Raw genomic sequence first — 19362 nt, 5'->3', positions numbered from 1 at the left:
GGCAAGAGTACTGGAGTGGGTTGCCATTTTCTCCTCCAGTGGTCACAGAATCACACTGGCATTTAAAAGCCACTTCTAATTATGTGGCATGTCAGATAGTCTTTTTAAAATTTTTCATCCCACATCACTCTACCCATCTTCACTTCTGCTACCCCATGCAAAAAAGAAAAAAAAAATGAAATGAAAATTAAAAACAATTATAACACACAGTTTATTTACCAAAATAAACATCCTGATTAGATGACTTTCTCACAGTCTCACTATCTTCCTAATAAAGGCAAATTTTTCAAAAATAAACTTTTATTAAACTTTGAAGCAGAGTTTTACCATAATAAACAAACATTTGCCTAATAATTGAAACATTGCTCTCTGAGACTACTGAAAATTATATTCAGTTATACAGTACCCCCCCCAATGCCTTTTAAAAGTAAAGGTGGAGTAGGAATGATTGCAACATCTAGTCCTTCTTTTATGAAACCCTTACCACATTTGGTACCCTTGATCCCATGTATATCTGGTATTTCACATAAGCTTCTTTGCTACAAGCGTTTTTGCTACTGACATTTTGGACATATAACCATATAATTAGCCTTATGGTAATTTTGTTAAAAAAAATAAAATAAGTGGTTGACAGTTTGTTTTGACATATACAATATAAAAATCATGACAGATGACAATGATTTGTCCCAAGAATTGGTTTCACATTTTGAAATATACTACACTGGAGCTGAAAGAGACCAAGGGCCTTGAAGACATAGCATGAACCCACATTTCCTGTAGAACTCTGAAAGGTTTTATAAAGGACAAATGGCAATATGCCAAGAACAAAAAATAGTGTGCAGAGCTTTCACAAAAGCTCAGGCACAAATATATATCCTAGTACCTAGTGTTTGAAACTTGATGCCTCTCCTAAGAAATTTGAGCAAAAAATTTAAAAGTGCAGTGCTGAACAAGAGACAAATCAACAATATATATATATACATATATATGTGTGTATGTATGTATATATATATAATATTGTGAATGAAAGATTTGGAAGACAAATGCTTTAGTATAACCCATGAAATAATTGAATTAATAATATGAATTGTGCAGTATTGCCATGAATCTATACACATTTTATTTTTTAACTTTTTATTTTGTATTGGAATATGGGAGATTAGCAATGTTGTGATAATTTCAGGTGAACAGCAAGGGGACTCAGCCATTCATATACATGTGTCCATTCTCCCCTAAACTCCCCTCCCATCCAGGCGGCCACATAACATTGAGCAGAGTTCCCTGTGTTATACAGTTGGTCCTTGTTGGTTATTCATTTTAAATATAGCAGTTACACACATTTTAAATGTGTTCAAGCGTTTTGTATTTCACAATAAAATCTTTAATTCTGTTATTCTAATGTTTTATTATGTCCTTCTTAATATCCCTCTTTTATTTTTTATTATTTTATCTCTTATGGCAGAACTGCCTTACAGCCAGTTCATTATTTGGTTAAAGTATTTGCTGCAGAAATGCTTGTGGCAAAAATGTCTATGGCAAATAAGCTTACTTATGACAAAAAAGCTAGATCCTCCCCTCTCCCCTCATCCCAACACCACCCACCTCCACCTATGATTACTTAACTCACATCCATATTTGAGTTAATCTTATAAAATGTTTTCCTCCTCACATTCATGAAAATGCCTCACTTTTTTTGAAAATCTAGAGTCAAAACTAGCTTTTCGCAGAGCTTTTGACCTGAGCAATAGCTTCTGCAGATCAAAATCAGGCTCCCACCTCTGAGCAGGGTTGGAAGTGCCCCAGCCCGCATCCCCAGGCCTGGAGCGTAAAAACCAAATTAAGGAAAACATGATGAAGAAGACTCCTGCATGTCCCTCCTCCTGGTCAGTTGCTTACACACTCATGTTTTATGACTTAGTAAATAATCAGATGCCTCTTGATAAAAGGGTCTTGTCTGCTCTTAAACAACCCCACCATAGAGTTTCACAATAAAGTGTCACTCTAAAGAACTGGAGAGGGGCTTCCCTGGTGGCTCAGTGGTAAAGAATCTGCCTGCCAGTGCAGGAGACAAAGGTTTGATCCCTGCTCCAGGAGGATCCCATATGCCGAGGAGCAACTAAGCCCATGCAAAACTATTGAGCCTGTGCGCTAAAGCGCGGGAGCTGTGGCCACTGAGGCCTGTGCACCTAAGAGCCTGTGCTCCACAGCTGGAGAAGCCACTGCAATGAGAAGCCCCTACTTGCCACAACTAGAGAAAAGCCTGTGCAGCAGTGAAGACCCAGCACAGGCTAAATGAACAAATAATTTTTTAAAAAAAGAACTGGAAAATTGGAGCTAGGGTCATCTAATTTATTTTACACAGGGTTTGTGATTACCTTTCAGTCCTGGAGTACAATAAAGGTATGTATAGTGTGCTTACCAGATACATAGCAGGCATGCAAGTATATGCATGATAAAGTTTTCTTTGATTTTTGTCATAAAATTAGGCTTTCTCCCATCTTTTAAGAAGTTAAAGCCTGTGTTTTAGAAATTTTTCCTTAATATGCTATTCATCACAGCACTACACTTCTTAAAATTTTGTTCTAAATTGTTGACTGCTACGAAGAAGTATGGTTCTAGAACAGTTTAACGTATTTCACAGTGAAGAAATAGTACTTATAGTTCAGTTCAGTTCAGTCGCTCATTCGTGTCCGACTCTTTGCGACCCCATGAATCGCAGCACGCCAAGCCTCCCTGTCCATCACCAACTCCTGGAGTTCACTCAGACTCATGTCCATCAAGTCAGTGATGCCATCCAGCCATCTCATCCTCTGTCGTCCCCTTCTCCTCCTGCCCCCAATCCCTCCCAGCATCAGAGTCTTTTCCAATGAGTCAACTCTTCGCATGAGGTGGCCAAAGTACTGGAGTTTCAGCTATAGCATCATTCCTTCCAAAGAAATCCCAGGGCTGATCTCCTTCAGAATGGACTGGTTGGATCTCCTTGCAGTCCAAGGGACTCTCAAGAGTCTTCTCCAACACCACAGTTCAAAAGCATCAATTCTTTGCCGTTCAGCCTTCTTCACAGTCCAACTCTCACATCCATACATGACCACAGGAAAGAGGAATAGGCAAAAGACAAAAATTAATCCAAATGAAAAATCTGGTTATATGAGTTCTAACTAAAGCGTTATAATCATGTAGCTGTGTTTTACTCTCATTTCTTCCAAGTAGTTGCAAGAAAGGGATACTTTTTGCCAAAAGTTTTTGAGCTTTTGTTTTGTTTCTTATTTTTAAGACTATTTAGAAGCAGTACTTAAATTTTTCTTTAATTTTTTACTTACACTGGTTTTGTTTAAATGTAACGATAATTGGAAGAAAATTACTTGTGATACTGTATTTTTGATTCATCAGACCTCTAAGGAAAAGTCCATTTTTAATCCTGTAGGAATCTCATCTCAAATTAATTTGGGAGTTCTGCTTATAGCCTGGTTTCTGTTTTTGGAAGGGGAAAGACTTTTGGTTGAGTGCTAAGAGCTGGTGATTGTAATTCAGAACCAGCTTTCCCATCCCTTCTCAGATCCAATGGTGGTTGTTATTTTGTAACTTGTTATTCCAGCTGTGGAGAGTTCATTGAGATGTTACAAGTTATTATCTTTCAAGTGTAGGTTTTAAGATTTAATGATGTTTTTCTTCAAGACAGATCATAACTGTGTTTTCCACTGAGATTTTAAAAGAGAGGTATTGTCACTGCCCCATTTTGAAATAACAGATTTTTGCTCTTCTGAATCTGACTTTTAATGTAGGTACAGCCACTAAAATTAGTCTGAAATTATGAAAATTTGATAGATTGACCCAGAAAAGAGGTAATTTTTATGATGACACATCTGAATCCCAAATATCCATGGATATTACTACTGGAAAATAGAACAGAGAAAGACTTTGTATCAATCATCTTCCTACTTGTTAACTACTCTAAAAAAAAAATGTATGATAATAGGTGACACAACTACAAAGAGGTTTTCAAAATTACTGTAGATACAGTTAATTGACCTTTCCTTGTCTTCCACTAATATTTGACCAGATGACAAATACCCACAGTTCAGTAATGACCTCTACTGTGTTTGGGACTGGGGCTTCCCAGGTGGCTCAGTGTTCTGCCAATGCAGGAGATGCAAGTTCATTCTCTGGGTTGGAAAGATCCCCTGGAGAAGGAAATGACAACCCACTCCAGTATTCTTGCCTGGGAAATCCCAAGGACAGAGGAGCCTGGCAGGCTGCAGTCCATGGGGTCGCAGAGAATCAGGCATCACTGAGAGACTGAGTGGATGAGCACGCATGCACGCCTGTCTGGGAATGTGCTTGGCATTAAGGTGTATGAAGTAGAAGGTGAGGGTCTGATTCTGCCATGAAGAAGCTGATTAGCTGGTAGGGAAGATGTTCACCTAGTTAGCTAACTGCAACACTTAGGAGTCACAGCTTCCGTAATAGCAGTATAAACATGAGATATAAGTAACAAGTTGTGCATTCCCTTTTTAAGGCACAAAGGTAAAGTTGCTGATTCGATTTTCCAGCAAGAATTAAAATTATTCAGTTGCAGATATTTGCCTGTCTCAACATTGTAGGCAGGAACTTATAAGCAGATAGTCAACCATGTCATGTTATGTTGTAAGCAGGAACTTGTAAGCAGATAGGAACTTGTAAGCAGATGGTCAACCATTGCCAAAAGCAACAAAGAGATTGGCCTAGAACAAAAAGGAAACATAGGGCCAGGACCAGAATTCTTTATTTTTAAACTTTGTATTAACATATGTCAAACCGGAAACTGTTGGGTATCTCCTACTTTTGTCATAGTCTAGTTTCATCACACCCAAGCCCGCCAGTGGTCTCAGTATAAGAGTCTCGAAGACCAGAAAAGATACTGTCCCAGAGACATGTTATTTAATGTACATTATGTGTGGGGTGCGGCCGCATGTTTCCAGAGCCTAGCCACAGTCTGGAATGCTTTCTCCTCCTCATATATGAGAGCCCTTCTAGGGGGAACACAAGGAGAAGCTCTAAGCATCTCTGCATGAAATTATTCACCAATGCCACTGGAATATAAAGTTCTAATATAACAGGGACTTGGTTTAATTTGCTACTCTCTCCCTACCACCTCAAACAGTACCTGGCACATATACATAAATATTTGTTGAATGGTTGGATGACTGATTACTATATTATGAATCTCACAAATGTGTTCATACATTTCTTTTAACTAATGAAATAAAAAGGATTTAGGTTTGTCAGACCCCGCCATGTTATACTAGTTTGTGAAAATGTACACAAACAGGAGATTTCAGCCTAAGCAGGTTGTCCTTTATCTTTACCACTATAGTCCAGACTCCAGTTTCCCTCTGGTTTTTGTTAGAAAAATATCAAAGCATATGTTTCTATGGGTGCACGTCATTGAGGGGTTGGCACCAAGCTTCATGGAGTCCAAAGAAGAGAGAACTTAACTGTACTTTTCAATAAAGTGTCTTCTTTCTAATGTCTCTAATACATATTTAACCTGAGAATAACAATTTAAAATATTTATTTTTCCCCTCTATATAAGGATTTTCTGCGAAATATTCCAGGAAGTATTTTTTCATCAGATCTCTATGATCACTGGGTCTGTGTAATGGATCAAGGAAATGATGAAGAGAAAATAAATGCGGTTCAAAGGTAATTATTCTGATTTGGTCCTTTCTCAAAAATGATTTTTAAAAAGCTTATATTTTGTAAGCTTGTCTAGGAAGGTAGTGTGCTTGTGCTTGCTGTGTTTAGTCACTCAGCCATGTCTGATTCTTTGCAACCCTTTGGACTGTAGCCTGCCAGGCACCTCTGTCCATGGGATTTCCCAAGCAAGAATACTGGAGTGGGTTGCCCTTTACTCCTCCGGGGATATTCCCGACCCAGAGATTGAACCCACGTCTCCTTCATTGCAGTTGGATTCTTCACCCACTGAGCCATAATCACTATCAAAATCATATCCATGGGGACCAGTTTAAATATAGATTTATGCTAGCTACTGTCACTTTATTATTGCTTTTCCCTAATCCTATTAACATGGAATACTTGACCATTTTATACATTCTGTACATCTCAATCTGATAGGAGCTGAAACCCATTAGACCAAGAGTTAATACAGTAGACTCAATCTATAATTTACATCTTAGTTTAACCAGACTATTCCTTATATACTTCATTTAGCAACTGAATTCATAAAGAAAAAATTGCTTCCACCTCAAGGGTATCACAGTCTAGTAGAACAGATAGGTAAAACCAAGAGTTACAAAGTAGTATAATCGGTGCTAGTAAAGAGATACCTGCAAAATATGTGGGAATGCTTCAGAGGGACAGTTAACTTGTTGAAAAGTGTCAAGGAAGAAGGGTGTTGCAAAGTCTCAGTCTGATCCCAAAGAATGCATCGTTTATACTCAATTTAAAGAGAAGTTGCTGGCAGGTCTCGCCACCCCAACCCCTTATAGGAGTATAGGAAAGAAGAGTCCATTAACAAAAAGCATGCTTCCGGTTCTGTGAAAACCCATGAATCCTAAAATCATTTATTTGCATATGCTTGTTTAGTGCAGTTTTTCTTGAGTAGCTCTCAAATACAAGTCATTATCTACACACTGCTATTGATAGACACCTGTTATCAATAGAAGAACATAGTATAACTGTTGAAGACACCAGAATCAAAGCCACGTAACAGAATTGTGTCTGTTTTGGCAGAAATCATTCAGGGGCAGTGAACGTCAGATCCTGTATTTTGTTGCTCATTGTCTAAAACTTTATATTCTACAAATGGTTAAAAAGATGATGCTTTTGTGTATTATCATATGTGAAACGAATCACCAGTCCAGGTTCTATGCATGATACAGGGTGCTCGGGGCTGGTGCACTGGGATGACTCAGAGGGATGGGATGGGGAGAGAGGTGCGAGGGGTTCAGGATGGGGAACATATGTACACCTGTGGCGGATTTATGTCAATGTATGGCAAAACCAATACAATATTGTAAAGTATAAAAAAAAAGATGTTTTAAAGAGGGTTAGACTTATATCTCTCATACAAATACAAAATGAGCACACATGAGAGGTTTTATTTAAAACATTAATTAGAGAACTAGTAAGATATTACTGCAAAGTCAAAAGAGATTTCAAACTATCACAATTTACATAATTAAATCAGAAATGCTGAAATGAATTTATAAATAGATGCAAAACTGACTTTTACTGCTAGGGCATGGGGCGGGGTGAGTGGGGCACTGTATGTGCAAATAAACCATTTATCTCTCTACCAGATAAGATTTTTGAGTCTACAGACAAGTGTTAAGTGCACTGCTATCAGTAATCTACAGTTTACAGAGTCAAATAACTCAACCCCTATGACCCAGATACCCCAGAGTATGATAATAGTACCTTACTTTCCATTGAATACATCCAGGAACCCTTTGATTCATTTCCGTATCTTTCATAATTTGTCCCTTCAAAACTGTTCCCATTGTCAGTCCATACTGCTGAAGAAAAGCCTTTCTCTTGTTATGCAACAGGAGTCCAAGTATCCAGTTTTCACCCCAGGTTACAGATTCTTGTTGGAAAAAAGCAACCACCATGACTATCAACATTTGTATCTGTTTTCTGTTTGACAGTAAAAAATCATCTTAAGTAAATGATCGTTTGAAATCCTTTATCAATTACAAAATAGGAATGATAGAAAAAATATTATAATAAGTTTGCATTATATGTGAGAGTGATGTCAGTGAGATAGAAAGATGGAGGGCAAAATTGATCTTGAGAGCTGCCGGAGCAGAGTGTGAGCTTTCAGAATGGACCTGGGAGTCTCATGGCCGAGGTTTAGGTTTTTACCAAGAGACAGAATCCTCTGTTGCTTCTTGGAAGTAAAGGAGCCACGTATTAGTAAGTAAGTAAAGGAGTTACATATAAAATGCAACTGTTTAATTTCATTAGAAAGCTTTTTGGGGGTTTTGGTTGAGAATATTTTGGAATGTTATAGGGTTTGCTTAAGATACTTTGTAACAGTTCCAGGTAAGTATTTCAGACAGCATCTTTTTATGAGTTACTTTTTTGCATTCTTTTACATTTTCATTGGATTGCAGAATAAATAATAAATCTCCAGTGCTCCCTCTCTCCTCTTCACAGGCAGTCCTCCCTTGGCATGTGCCGCATTAACAGACATTCCTGCATGTCTGAACTGTGAAAGTGAGGACTGCCTGTCAGTGCAGGTTTTCTATGAAATGTTTGCTTACAGAGTGCCTGTTTCTGTCTTCAGGCTATTAGACCAGCTTCCGAGAGCCAATGTTCTTCTCCTAAGGTATCTTTTTGGGTTATTACACAACATTGAGCAACATTCTTCATCCAATCAGATGACCGCATTTAATTTAGCAGTGTGCATCGCCCCAAGCATTCTTTGGCCTCCTACTTCCTCTAGCCCAGAACTAGAAAACGAATTTACAAAAAAGGTAATGAAGTTTTTCCTTTTTCTGCTCTGGGGGACCAGTTCCCCATTTTGAACCTAAAAATTGGGGTATGAATTCTGAAAGATACGTATTTTCTTAAGTGAAAATACTTAAGAAAATAAGTACTATATGTACTAAGTACCTATCATTGTAAATCTGAATTCATTGAGTGTTTTATCCTATGCTGGCAGATGATAAAAAAGGTAATTTCTTGAGCAAAAAAGTGATAGCAGTTGGATTGCTTCTCTTTTCTCTTTAAGGAGGAAAAACAACTATGACTGACTTAAACCATAGAGTGATATGAAAAGAGTTGATATGATTTTAAAAATAAATAAGGACTTTTCAGTTCTAATGAGGTAGATGAACCTAGAGCCTATTATACAAAGTGAAGGAAGTCAGAAAGATAAATGTCATATATTAGTGCATATATATGGAATCTAGAAAGATAGTACTGCTGATCTTACTTGCAAGACAGCACAGGAGACGCATGGAAAGAACAGACTTTTAGACACAGTGGGGGAAAGGAGAGGGTGGGATGGTTGGAGAGAGTCACACTGGAACATATACATTACCATGTGTAAAATAGCCACCTATCTATTTAGGGGGTTTGCTCTATGATGCAGGGAAGCCAGAGCCAGCCCTGTGACAGCCTAGAGGAGTGGAATGGGAGGGAGGTGGGAGTGGGTTTCAAAAGGGAGGGGCCATATGTATACCTGTGGCCAATTCATGTTGATGTATGGCAAAAGCAAAAGCATCACTATATTGTAAAGTTATTATCCTCTAATTAAAAATTAAATAAGGACTTTGGAATTAGACAGGTCAAGGTTGAATTCTCAGGCCTAACACTTGCTAGATGTACAATCTTGGGCAAAATTAGTTACATTGATCCACAGTTTCCTCATCTAATGAATGGAGATGTTGCTAATACCCAGTTCATACATTATTTAAGTTGGTGCAAATGCAGTTTTGGACTGTAAATGTTAAATCGTTATAACTAGGCTCAAACATATCTTTATTAATCAAAATAGGAACCATTACAATCAACACATTGTTGCCAATGAGAAATGTTTGTCGATTTCTGTAGCATAAAAATGCTTTGGAATTCGACAAACTCTTGGGAAACACTTTCTGCCTCCTCCTGGTTGTGGAAGCATTTTTCCTGCAAAAAGTTGTCAAGATGCTTGCAGAAGAGGTAGTTGGTTTTCAAGAAGTCAGGTGAATATGGCAGATGAGGCAAAACTTTGCAGCCCAGTTCATTCAACTTTTGAAGCATTGCTTGTGCCATGTGTGGTCAGGCGTTGTTGTGGAAAGGAATTGGGCCCTTTCTTTTGACCAGTGCCAGCTGCAGACGTTGCACTTTTGGGTGCATCTCATCAATTTGCTGAGCATTCATCTCAGATGTGATGGTTTCAGCGGGATTCGGACAGGCAGCAGACCAGCACACAGTGACCGTGACCTTTTTTGGCTGCAAGTTTGGCTTTGGGAAGTGCTTGGAGCTTCTTCTCGGTCCAGCTACTGAGCTGGTCATAACCAGTTGTCATATAAAATCCACTTTTGATCACATGTCACAATCCGATTGAGAAATGGTTCATTGTTGTTGCATAGAATAAGAGAAGACGACACTTCAAAACAACAGTTTTTTAAATTTTCAATCAGTTCATGAGGCACCCACTTAGTGAGTTTTTTCACCTTTCCAGTTTGCTTCAAATAAGTTCTTTGGCAACTCCTCATTTAGTTGTAAGAGGATCAGCTTTGATGTTTACTCTCAGTTGGTCACTGTCAACTTCTGATGGCTGGCCAGAAAGTGCCTCATCTGCAAGGCTCTTGTCTCCTTTGCAAAAACAAATAGCACTGCACTATTTATTAGCAGTTTCTGGGCCAAATACACTGTTGATGTTGTGAGTTGTCTCCGCTGCTTTATGACCCATTTTGAACTCAAATAAGAAAATTGCTCAAATTTGCTTTTTGTCTAACTTCATTTCCATAGTCTAAAATAAATATAAAATACACAGAAAGTAGTGTCATTTGCCAAAAACATAAAGCAAAAATTTCACATTAAAATGATGTATACCATAACCACATTTATTTAGGAATGTATTCCAACATCAAACAGCAGAGTTCAATAGTGCAAAACCACAATTACTTTTGCCCCAACCTAATAGTTACTTGAAATCATACACTCCTGAATTGCCTGATTATAAGTACAGGAGTTGGGGCTTTGCTTCAGCTATTGGGGCAAAAAAACTATGTAAAGATTTCTGTATATCTCATGGAGGCACAAAGCTTCCTAGTAAAATCTTTACCTCTTCCCGAAGCACCTCCAGTTAGCAAGGCTAAGGGAAAGAAATGCATAGGAAGAGACTAGTCAGGCAAAGTGCAAGTTTTTTCTCCAGCTGTCTCTCCTCACAGAGAACCATAGAGGATAGCTACCAACTTCCCAGCTCATGACACCTTCCTTTTGCATAAGAAATACATTTTATAAGTCTTCATTTAATGACACTTCATGAATTTTAATGAGAAAGTGTGTTTCCTCATCCCAAGTGCCCTATAGAGAATACTTTAAATTACTCTAATATTAAAGACAAGACAGTTGGTATAAAAATGTTAGTATTAAGCCAAGGCCACAAGTAATAACTAGTCTACTGATTAAAATTAATTTCTATGCTCAAACTACTCTTGAAAGTATCATAGTTGTTTAGGGGAAACTGTATTATAAAGCAAACCTGAATTTTTCTCGGGATTCTTTGGCATTTTTTGTTAGAATTAGGATTCATATATGAAATGTGATTTACAGACAGGCTGTATGAGAAGTTTGCAGCTCATTTTTGTCCCTTTTTTGTACAGGTTTCTCTGCTTATACAGTTTCTTATTGAAAACTGCTGTCAGATATTTGGAGAAGAAATCACTTCCCTCTTGGGAGAGGTTTCAGTGAGATGTGATTCTAGAGAGAATGCCTCAGGTATTGTGAATAACTGGATTGTTTTTTGTGGGAAACAGACACACGTCTGTGAAAATCAGCTGGGACAGTGGTTATCCTGGAGCCTATAGCAGCTCAGGTGAAGAGGGCCTCTCTCCTCGGTCAGTGGGTCTAGGATTCTGCTCCTTCCTTAGAAGGTCAGGGTATGTTAACACTGTGGTAGGGTTAAGAAGGGTATAAGACAAGGTCCCAGATTGTTAGTGGCAGCATTATATAGTATGATGTTTTTAACCGTTTTAAAAATAAACTTTACAAGGAGCCCCAATATGTATAACACAACTGCTCTGGTTGAAACTGGAGTAGAAGGCCCAGAGGCAATAGAGACAGCCCTGTTTTTTCTCCTCACCTTCCTCTTAGAGGTCCCTGAGGCTTCCGAGAATTCTCATGCACTGCTAAACACTTTAAAAACAAGTAACATCATGGAGCAGGCTGGGGTGTGTGGGGAGTAAAGACACTCAATATTCCAAATTATGAATTATTGTAACACCAATTGCTAGTTATGTTGTCTTTGGCCAATTCTTCTATGCCACTGAACATCAATATCTTCATCTACAAATATGGATAACCATCATATCTAACTGTTGTGGTTGTAGTAAAGATAAAGTAATATATAGTAAAGCACTTTGTCAAAGAGAAATTGGTAGGGCTAGTAAATGGTTTCTCTGAGATTAGAGTTAATTATGTGTATACACCAGCAGATCCGTTTAAAAGACAGAGTCTTAATCTGAACCTGGATATATCTGGCATTAATTTCTTTATATTTTTAACTGTTTCTTGGTAGTATGACCATCTCCTCATTGAGGAAATCTTATATAAAGAAAGCCTATTTCTTCAGGAACTGAGGTAAATCTCGTATACCTCAACAGTTTATTTTTAATTCTGCACTTACATCTGGGGAGATTATGAAAGATTCTTTCTTTCCTTAGAGTGAAAATTTGAACAATCTACACTTAAAAACAGAATTACACCAAACATCATCATAGTTGGGTTTTTTAATTATTTTTAAGGCAGCATGCATTTGTGTTAAGTAAAAATGTTAATCCTGGTTTGCTTTTTGGACAGATATCTCTTGCTTCCAGCTGAATGACTCCTCCTATGACAGCTTGGAAAATGAGCTGAATGAGGATGTTGATGCCCCATGTAGTGACTTGGTAAAGAAACTTGGTCAGGGTAGCAGAAGCATGGACTCCGTGTTAACCCTCAGTGACTATGACCTCGACCAGCCTGAGGTGGAAGGCCTTTTAACCCTAAGTGACTTTGACTTAGACCATTCTAAAGATGAAGACATTCAAATGGGACAGCCCCTTGAATCCAAGCCAGTGGACACTGCAGTGTACACCAAGGTCCCACACGCCCAGGCCCCCTCTGGCACGAGCACACCCAGCCGCCTGTCCACAGCTGCCGCAGATGCTCCAAAAGGCCTGAGGCGACACCGCCGCTGCTCGGAGCCCAGCATCGACTATCTCGATTCAAAGCTTTCCTATCTCAGGGAGTTATATCAGAAAAAGCTACGCAAGTCCAGCTGTGATGCCATTCTCTCAAAAAAAGATGAGAGCCATCTGAATCAGAATCAACCCCTTCAGGAAGGGGGTAAGACATGTTTTAAAAAGAGTTTAGTCACAGGCATTGATAGCAAGAAAAATGCCACTAGTAAAAATGTTAAGAAGAAAAGCTTGTCTGATAATGAAGGAAGTCATGTAAAACTTTTTCCTAAATCCAAGCCAGTAGCCATTTCCATGGCGTCTTACAGTCACATGACCTCCTGTGATCATCCCAGGAGCCAGCCCTTTGACATGGATGCATCCGAATACTCCCTGCCACACACTGCAGACGCCCTCAAGAGTTCAAGGAGACAACGGCGCTGCTCAGAGCCCAGCATTGATGACCAGCACTGCAGACTGACCTATCTCAGGGGGATTTATCCAAAGAAGCAGCAGAAAGCCAGCTACGAAGCCAGTCTCTTGCATGGAGAGGAAGATTATCTCAAACGGCACAAGTCTTTACAAATGGAGGGCCAAAAGCTTATTAATCAGAGTTTGGTCATGGGGATTGAGGTGGGCAAGAGTAGTGCCACAAACCAAAACACAGAGAAGGTTTTACCCCCAAGTTTAAACCTTTGCTCAAGGACTAGCTATTCCAGCTTGTCCTCCCCAGGTACTTCCCCATCTGGATCATCAGTGAGCTCCCAAGACAGTGCTTTTTCTCAGATTTCTGAACACTCTGTGTTTACACCCACCGAAACATCCTCTCCAATAGATTGTACTTTTCAAAGAAAACAGGCAGAGCTTTCCTCTGACTTTAGCAGTTCTGGCCTCATTTCTGGAATTCCTGGTCCCTCATCGGGGCAGGCCAGTGGCCGCCTGGCTTATACAAAAAAGGACAGCGTAGAGTGGCATTCACACGTGCATCCCGTAACTCTTCACCCCAGCACATGGTTGAAGAGTGGTGTAGCCAGTTTGAAAAACTGGTCTCTCAAAAAGAAGGCAAGGGCACCCAGACCAGAGGAAAATAAAGTGGGTTCTCTAAAAGGACCCACGGATCCTCCTGCACATGCTTCTGGTGTTCCGGAAGCCATCGCACTGCAAGAGAGGCAGAAAGACGTGCCCCAAAGGGCAGCTGAAGGGCTGGGAGCTGTGCAGACGGCCCGCTGGTACAGTTCCTACCCCAGCCAGGACTCAGAGAAGTACTGTAGCCCTCCATTCAGCCTCGTGGAAGACAGACTTGGGCTTCGTGTGAAGTCACCCGCGGAAGGAGAGGATAGTGGGCAGTGCTCTCCTGGTATGCTGCCCCAGAGAAGATCCTCCCCCGGCTCTTTGACTGTGGATGATGCGTCCAGCCCAGACTCAGGGCCACCCGTGGTGTGTGATGCTGAGGATAGACATTTGGCCAAAGACATGTAACCACCATGAGAACCTGATGTCTATAAGAACAGAAACAGGCTGATAATGATACAACAATTACTATGACCCCTTTGTATAAAATACCTGGGATGGGTAGCATAAAGATAATCATTGCTAATACTTAGGACAACAAACGAATTCTCTTTCTTGAAACTATTTGTCCAAAAGTTTAGACTGAAAAATTCCGTGACCTCAGTGTTTGGGGAGGCTTTTCCGTATTAAAGCATGGATGGATCCTGTCATGCATTTTAACAGCTATGAGCAGACAGCTAGAGAAAGCGTCTTTTCTGTAGAGGAAGCATGCTGTTTATGATGAGATTAGTTCCTGAGGAAGCCAGGAGATAAGCGAAGAACGGGAAGTGTGGAGAGAGAGGGAAGGCTGCAGAGAAACCATTCACATTCCGTGGAATGGTTTTAATGAGTAGGCCAAAATAATGCCGCTAGTCAAAGCTAAAGAGGTAACACATCTAACAATGAAGAAAATTATGTGAAACTGTTCCCCAAATCCAAACCAGTGGCCATTTCTGTGGCATTTTATATTATATCACATACCCTCACAGCATCATTTCAGGTATCAGCCCATTGGTGGCAGCCAGAGAGGGAAAAAGCTGAAGTGATTTGAAAGCCGTGAGTACCATGATATTGTAGGTGGTTTGGTTTGGTTTGTTTTTTGGTATGGGTTGAGTTTTTCCATCAGTATTTCGTGCTCCACAGAGGCTCCACTGCACACTGCTGTGAGGAGGAAGGAGACGACTGCTCGTTTCAGTGTCCTTTCAAGGTGCCTGAGCTCAGAACATTTTCCTGTTGTAAGACGACCTTCCCACTGTATTTACTGTCTTCGTGTGGAGGGAAAGACTGCCAGAGCAGTCCTTCTCTTACCCAGTTGCTGTTGCAAACGTGTGATCAAAGCATGGCTCCTCTTTGCTAAAATGTTTTTCTGTTCCTTACCCTTTAGTCAGCCAGAAGAAATTCGTGATAAGTCATCCCTTTACTGATGGTCATTTGTCAGTTGAGAAAACAGTTTTGAGGTTGGCAGGTTATCAAGCGTCACAGAGTGGAGGAGCAGTCAGAGTGGCTCCCGGGGCTTCTTTTCGACAGTCATTGGCTTGGGGTTATCTTACCTCCAGAAGTTTTTACATCTTTTTTGTTCCAGTAGTTCGCAGTTTATACCCCCATTGATTTATTACATATTGATGGACATTTCTCCTCTCTCTTGCCTTAAAGATTACACCAGTACCTCTCCTGGATTATTTCCTTGGGTTATTAGGCATTGCCAGCCAGTGTGATGCAATCAAATCAGAAATGGATGTGCATCTTCCTTCATTTTAAATACTTATAAGAAGTTGCTTAGAGCCCATTGTTCAATATCAGATGGACCTTCCCCTGACAATACTTGCTTATTTCAAATTATTTTCCTCAGCCACCCCGAAACGTTCATGTCAAATATTTTCTCAGTGTTGTCCTAAAGGTTGCATTTTTCACTTATATAAAAAAATAATGTTTTCTGTAAGAGAGAAATCCTTTCAGTATTAGCTATAGGTGCTACCTACCTCTAGGGGACATGGCCCTGTTTGTCCTAAGCATTGTAATTAACTTTTAGAACTCTCTCAAAAGAGCTCCTTTATGACACTGGCCATCTCAGTCACAGATGTGAAGTAGATTTTACCTTTTAACTAACCACTCCTATATTTAGACTCCTCAGTGTCCATATGCATCTTTTGTGGTATGATATATAAAGGCAACAGGGATTCCCCTCACCCTTAGGGCATACTACTGCAGAACCCCAAGATGTGAATGAAGCTTTTATGGCTTGGAGTGTCTTTCCAGAAAAAATTGCTTCTCTGCTTAACAAAATAATAGTTGTATCCTTTTTCCTTTCATATTGGTGGTTAGGAAACCGTCTACTCAGTTTGGAGCATAAAAGATGCTGAGGTTCTTCCATAACCATTCCTATTCTCTGTGTTCCCTTAGATACTCCTGTAACATTTAATGTGAATAATTAATATTGCTGTAAAGTATTATATTGTACGATTTGAAGATAGACTACATGTCATTTTATTATACTCCATCAATCTATAATATATTAGACCAATGCTTTATCTAAAATGCTTTGAGTTTGTATAATATATCTTGACAAATTTTACTACCATATGTTATGTAATAAATGTGTATTTTTGTACTTGCAGAAACTGCTGCTAACTTTTAAAGTTGTTTGGTTTTAAAGGCACTGATTATGGATATGTATGAAGTCCATGCTGTCTGTTAAATAAAACATCATCCTTCAGAGTTAACAGTCCCACCAGGGTAATGTTGCCCTTTGTAGACTTGTTTTAGCTAATGAGCCCAATTTCTGCTTAACATTGGAAATTTCGTAAAATGTAATTAATGTTGGTTAGAACTTTGAGCTTTTAGTCATAGGCTGTGTGGTCAGTCTCTCTAGAAAAGGAGGGCTTTATTTCTTTTATATTTTTCTGATCTTACTGTTTACCAAACAATTATGTTTTAGACATAAAGTGTTCGTTTTTCTTAGATATTACATGTACACTGTGCTCCTAGAATCAGATATATATTGTCTGTGTTCTCATAGCAAAGAACCATCAACTCAGTTCAATTGATGTATGAGATCTTCTTGTCTAAATTTGAGCCCTTCTGACCAAAGTATCTAATTGATTCCAGACATGTCCAAACATCCCAGGATGTCTAGATCCAGATACTACAAGACATCAGTACTTATAAAGTCATATAAAGTCAATAAATATTCTCATTTCTCTCATTTTCCATGAGTATCTTTGCCTCCTCAAAGTTCATGGAGGTTCACTCTATGTAAGTTTAAGCACCATTTCAAAAAGGTTAAAAAGATACACATGACCTTTAGTCCAGAAAAAAAAAATGATTCATTCTGAGCAGTAGAGACCTAAATGTTAAATGCAAAGATGATTTTTGCTTCTAAAGAAGCTTAATCTACTAAAAACATTGAGTTCAATAAATTATCTTAGTTTTGTGGTTTTTTGGCTTTTCATGGGATGGCATTGAATTGAAAGGATCTAATGTATCCTCAAACCAGTGGCATATTTTGTCTGTTGAAACTAAAAATATTATGTATCTTAATCCAAATTATGGTAGTGTTTAATCTTTTTTACCTGGTCATGTTTTAATGACTTGAGAGGAAGTATCTGCAAACTGTTTATTTCAATACAAAGAAAAAAATTTAACAATAAAGCTGAGTAAAATGTTAACTTCTTTAGTATCTATTCTGATTACAAGGATATCTCATAAGCTAAGTTTCCTGATAAAAGGAAGAGTACTCTTGAATTTTGTGCTTTCTACCCTAAGTGTGAGTCTACTCTGTTCCTAAGCCACCTGTAAATATAAATCCTTCATTTGTATCGCTTGTTTGTTTTTAAAAGGGAGGGGTGGAATTTCATAAACTTCAGTCCTACATAGTACTGGGTGTGTGATAGAATTGGCAGAAGGCTCTGGGGTGTAATTTGGAAAATTTGGTTTCCAAGTCCCAAGGAAATATGCACAGGGTGGTAGTAGATGCATATTGTTTCTTAATTTATGGAATGCTTTCTCGTTGTGCATTGTCAGAGTGCACATACATTTGTAGATCAAAGTGTTTCTACCTATTTAACTGGTTAAGGCAAAGTAAATATGTTCTCTGGAGTTTGATTTTATGTGACAATAGAAGATGCAGATTTGGGAGACATTTAAGATTTAAATGTTAGTATTTTTCTCTAGGTTTAATTTTTAGATTACAGTAACTTGAAATTAAAATTAGAACTTCTTACAGCCTCTTGATCTGCCATGAGGAGTGAATAAACTAGCTAAAAACCTGTACTAGTGGCATAGCCCATTACTCTGAGCAAGTAAAATGGATGCTTAAAAAAATACTCAGTCTCTGCCAGATCACAGGAACTAATTGTTACTGTCTAAAATTTTCAGAAGAAAGAATCATTTTATATCTGTGCCTGAGAATGAGATGACTGGGAAGCAGATAATCATCAAAATACATGAACACAGAGAAACAGTGCTTGAAGGTACAGTGAATGATTAGAGAGGAGGAAAGCTAATTCAAGATGGTGAATCACAAAGATCTCAAGAGCTTAGTTAAGAAAAGGGAAAAAGAGTTTGTCTAGGGAGAGAGAGAGATGTTACAAATGATGTAAATGCTAGTCAGGCCATCTGTAGGTACTGTTCTAGACCCTAGGATAAAGGTGAAAAAACATTGTGTCCTTAGGGACTTCAAACAACTAAGGGAAAACTGGGTTGTGTAGAAGAAGGGGAACAATAACATTGGGTACTCACTGTTGCCTGTATGCACTGGCGACCAGTGCATTATTGGTTTTATTTTATTTAGTGCTCACTGCAGCCGTTTGTGGTAGGTACATTCAGCTAGAACCTCATTCTGACCCCAGGCTCTTTTTTTCATCCTTTCATCTTAAAATAATGATGATAATAATGCCTCTTCCATAATAAAGCAGACACAAAGTTAGGTACTTGAGGACCATCCAAACTTTGCTAAGTTATAAGCTGGATATCTCTAAGAAAATCATTCAGTATCAGAAATAATTCAGAAACCTATGATAAATGTAAAAATAATTGGGCTGAAAGTTGGTTCAAACAGTGTAGACCTGCCTCCCTGCTTCTTCTAAGTACATCTGTAAATCCTGGAAACACCACAGAGACCAATCAAAGATGGGTGGATTGGTTCAGAATGCTGGGACTGAAAGGAAACACAGTAATGGGGCATCTTACATCCCTTCAGCCAACAGAAGAAGAACCAGGTCTGGTCTTTTCCAACCTAGCAACAGAAGGCAGCACAGATCTGTGCATTGCTCCCCAGAATCAGATGGCATCCTTCTGACACCCGTGGGTGAACCAAGCACCACCTGCAAGAGGGATAGTTGAGCCACACTGAGTGGCCAGGTCTGAGACTTCCCACCCCCACTGGAGGTACTAGAGTCACAATAAGCAGTTCAGCCTGGGAAGTATCTTTGTTCCAGCA

The 19362-nt window shown here is 39.1% G+C and overlaps 1 protein-coding gene across 2 annotated transcripts in view; it reads left to right on the top strand.

The window, feature by feature from the left end:
* Nucleotides 1-18190, top strand: part of ARHGAP20 (Rho GTPase activating protein 20) — a 209868-nt gene extending 191678 nt beyond the window's left edge. For both annotated transcript variants that reach the window (XM_040257933.1, XM_040257934.1), the window contains 4 exons: nucleotides 5573-5682; nucleotides 8291-8480; nucleotides 11322-11436; nucleotides 12517-18190. In XM_040257933.1, the coding sequence (XP_040113867.1) occupies nucleotides 5573-5682; nucleotides 8291-8480; nucleotides 11322-11436; nucleotides 12517-14354 (2253 nt within the window). In that variant the 3' untranslated portion in view covers nucleotides 14355-18190. The remainder of the gene's footprint in view (nucleotides 1-5572; nucleotides 5683-8290; nucleotides 8481-11321; nucleotides 11437-12516) is intronic.
* The last annotated feature ends 1172 nt before the right edge of the window (nucleotides 18191-19362 follow it).

This window comes from Oryx dammah, unplaced genomic scaffold (genome assembly GCF_014754425.2).
Source record: "Oryx dammah isolate SB20612 unplaced genomic scaffold, SCBI_Odam_1.1 HiC_scaffold_17, whole genome shotgun sequence".
NCBI classification, from domain to species: Eukaryota; Metazoa; Chordata; class Mammalia; order Artiodactyla; family Bovidae; genus Oryx; species Oryx dammah.
The sequence above is the reverse complement of the archived record's forward strand: the minus strand, read 5'-3'. Positions and strand labels throughout refer to the sequence as shown.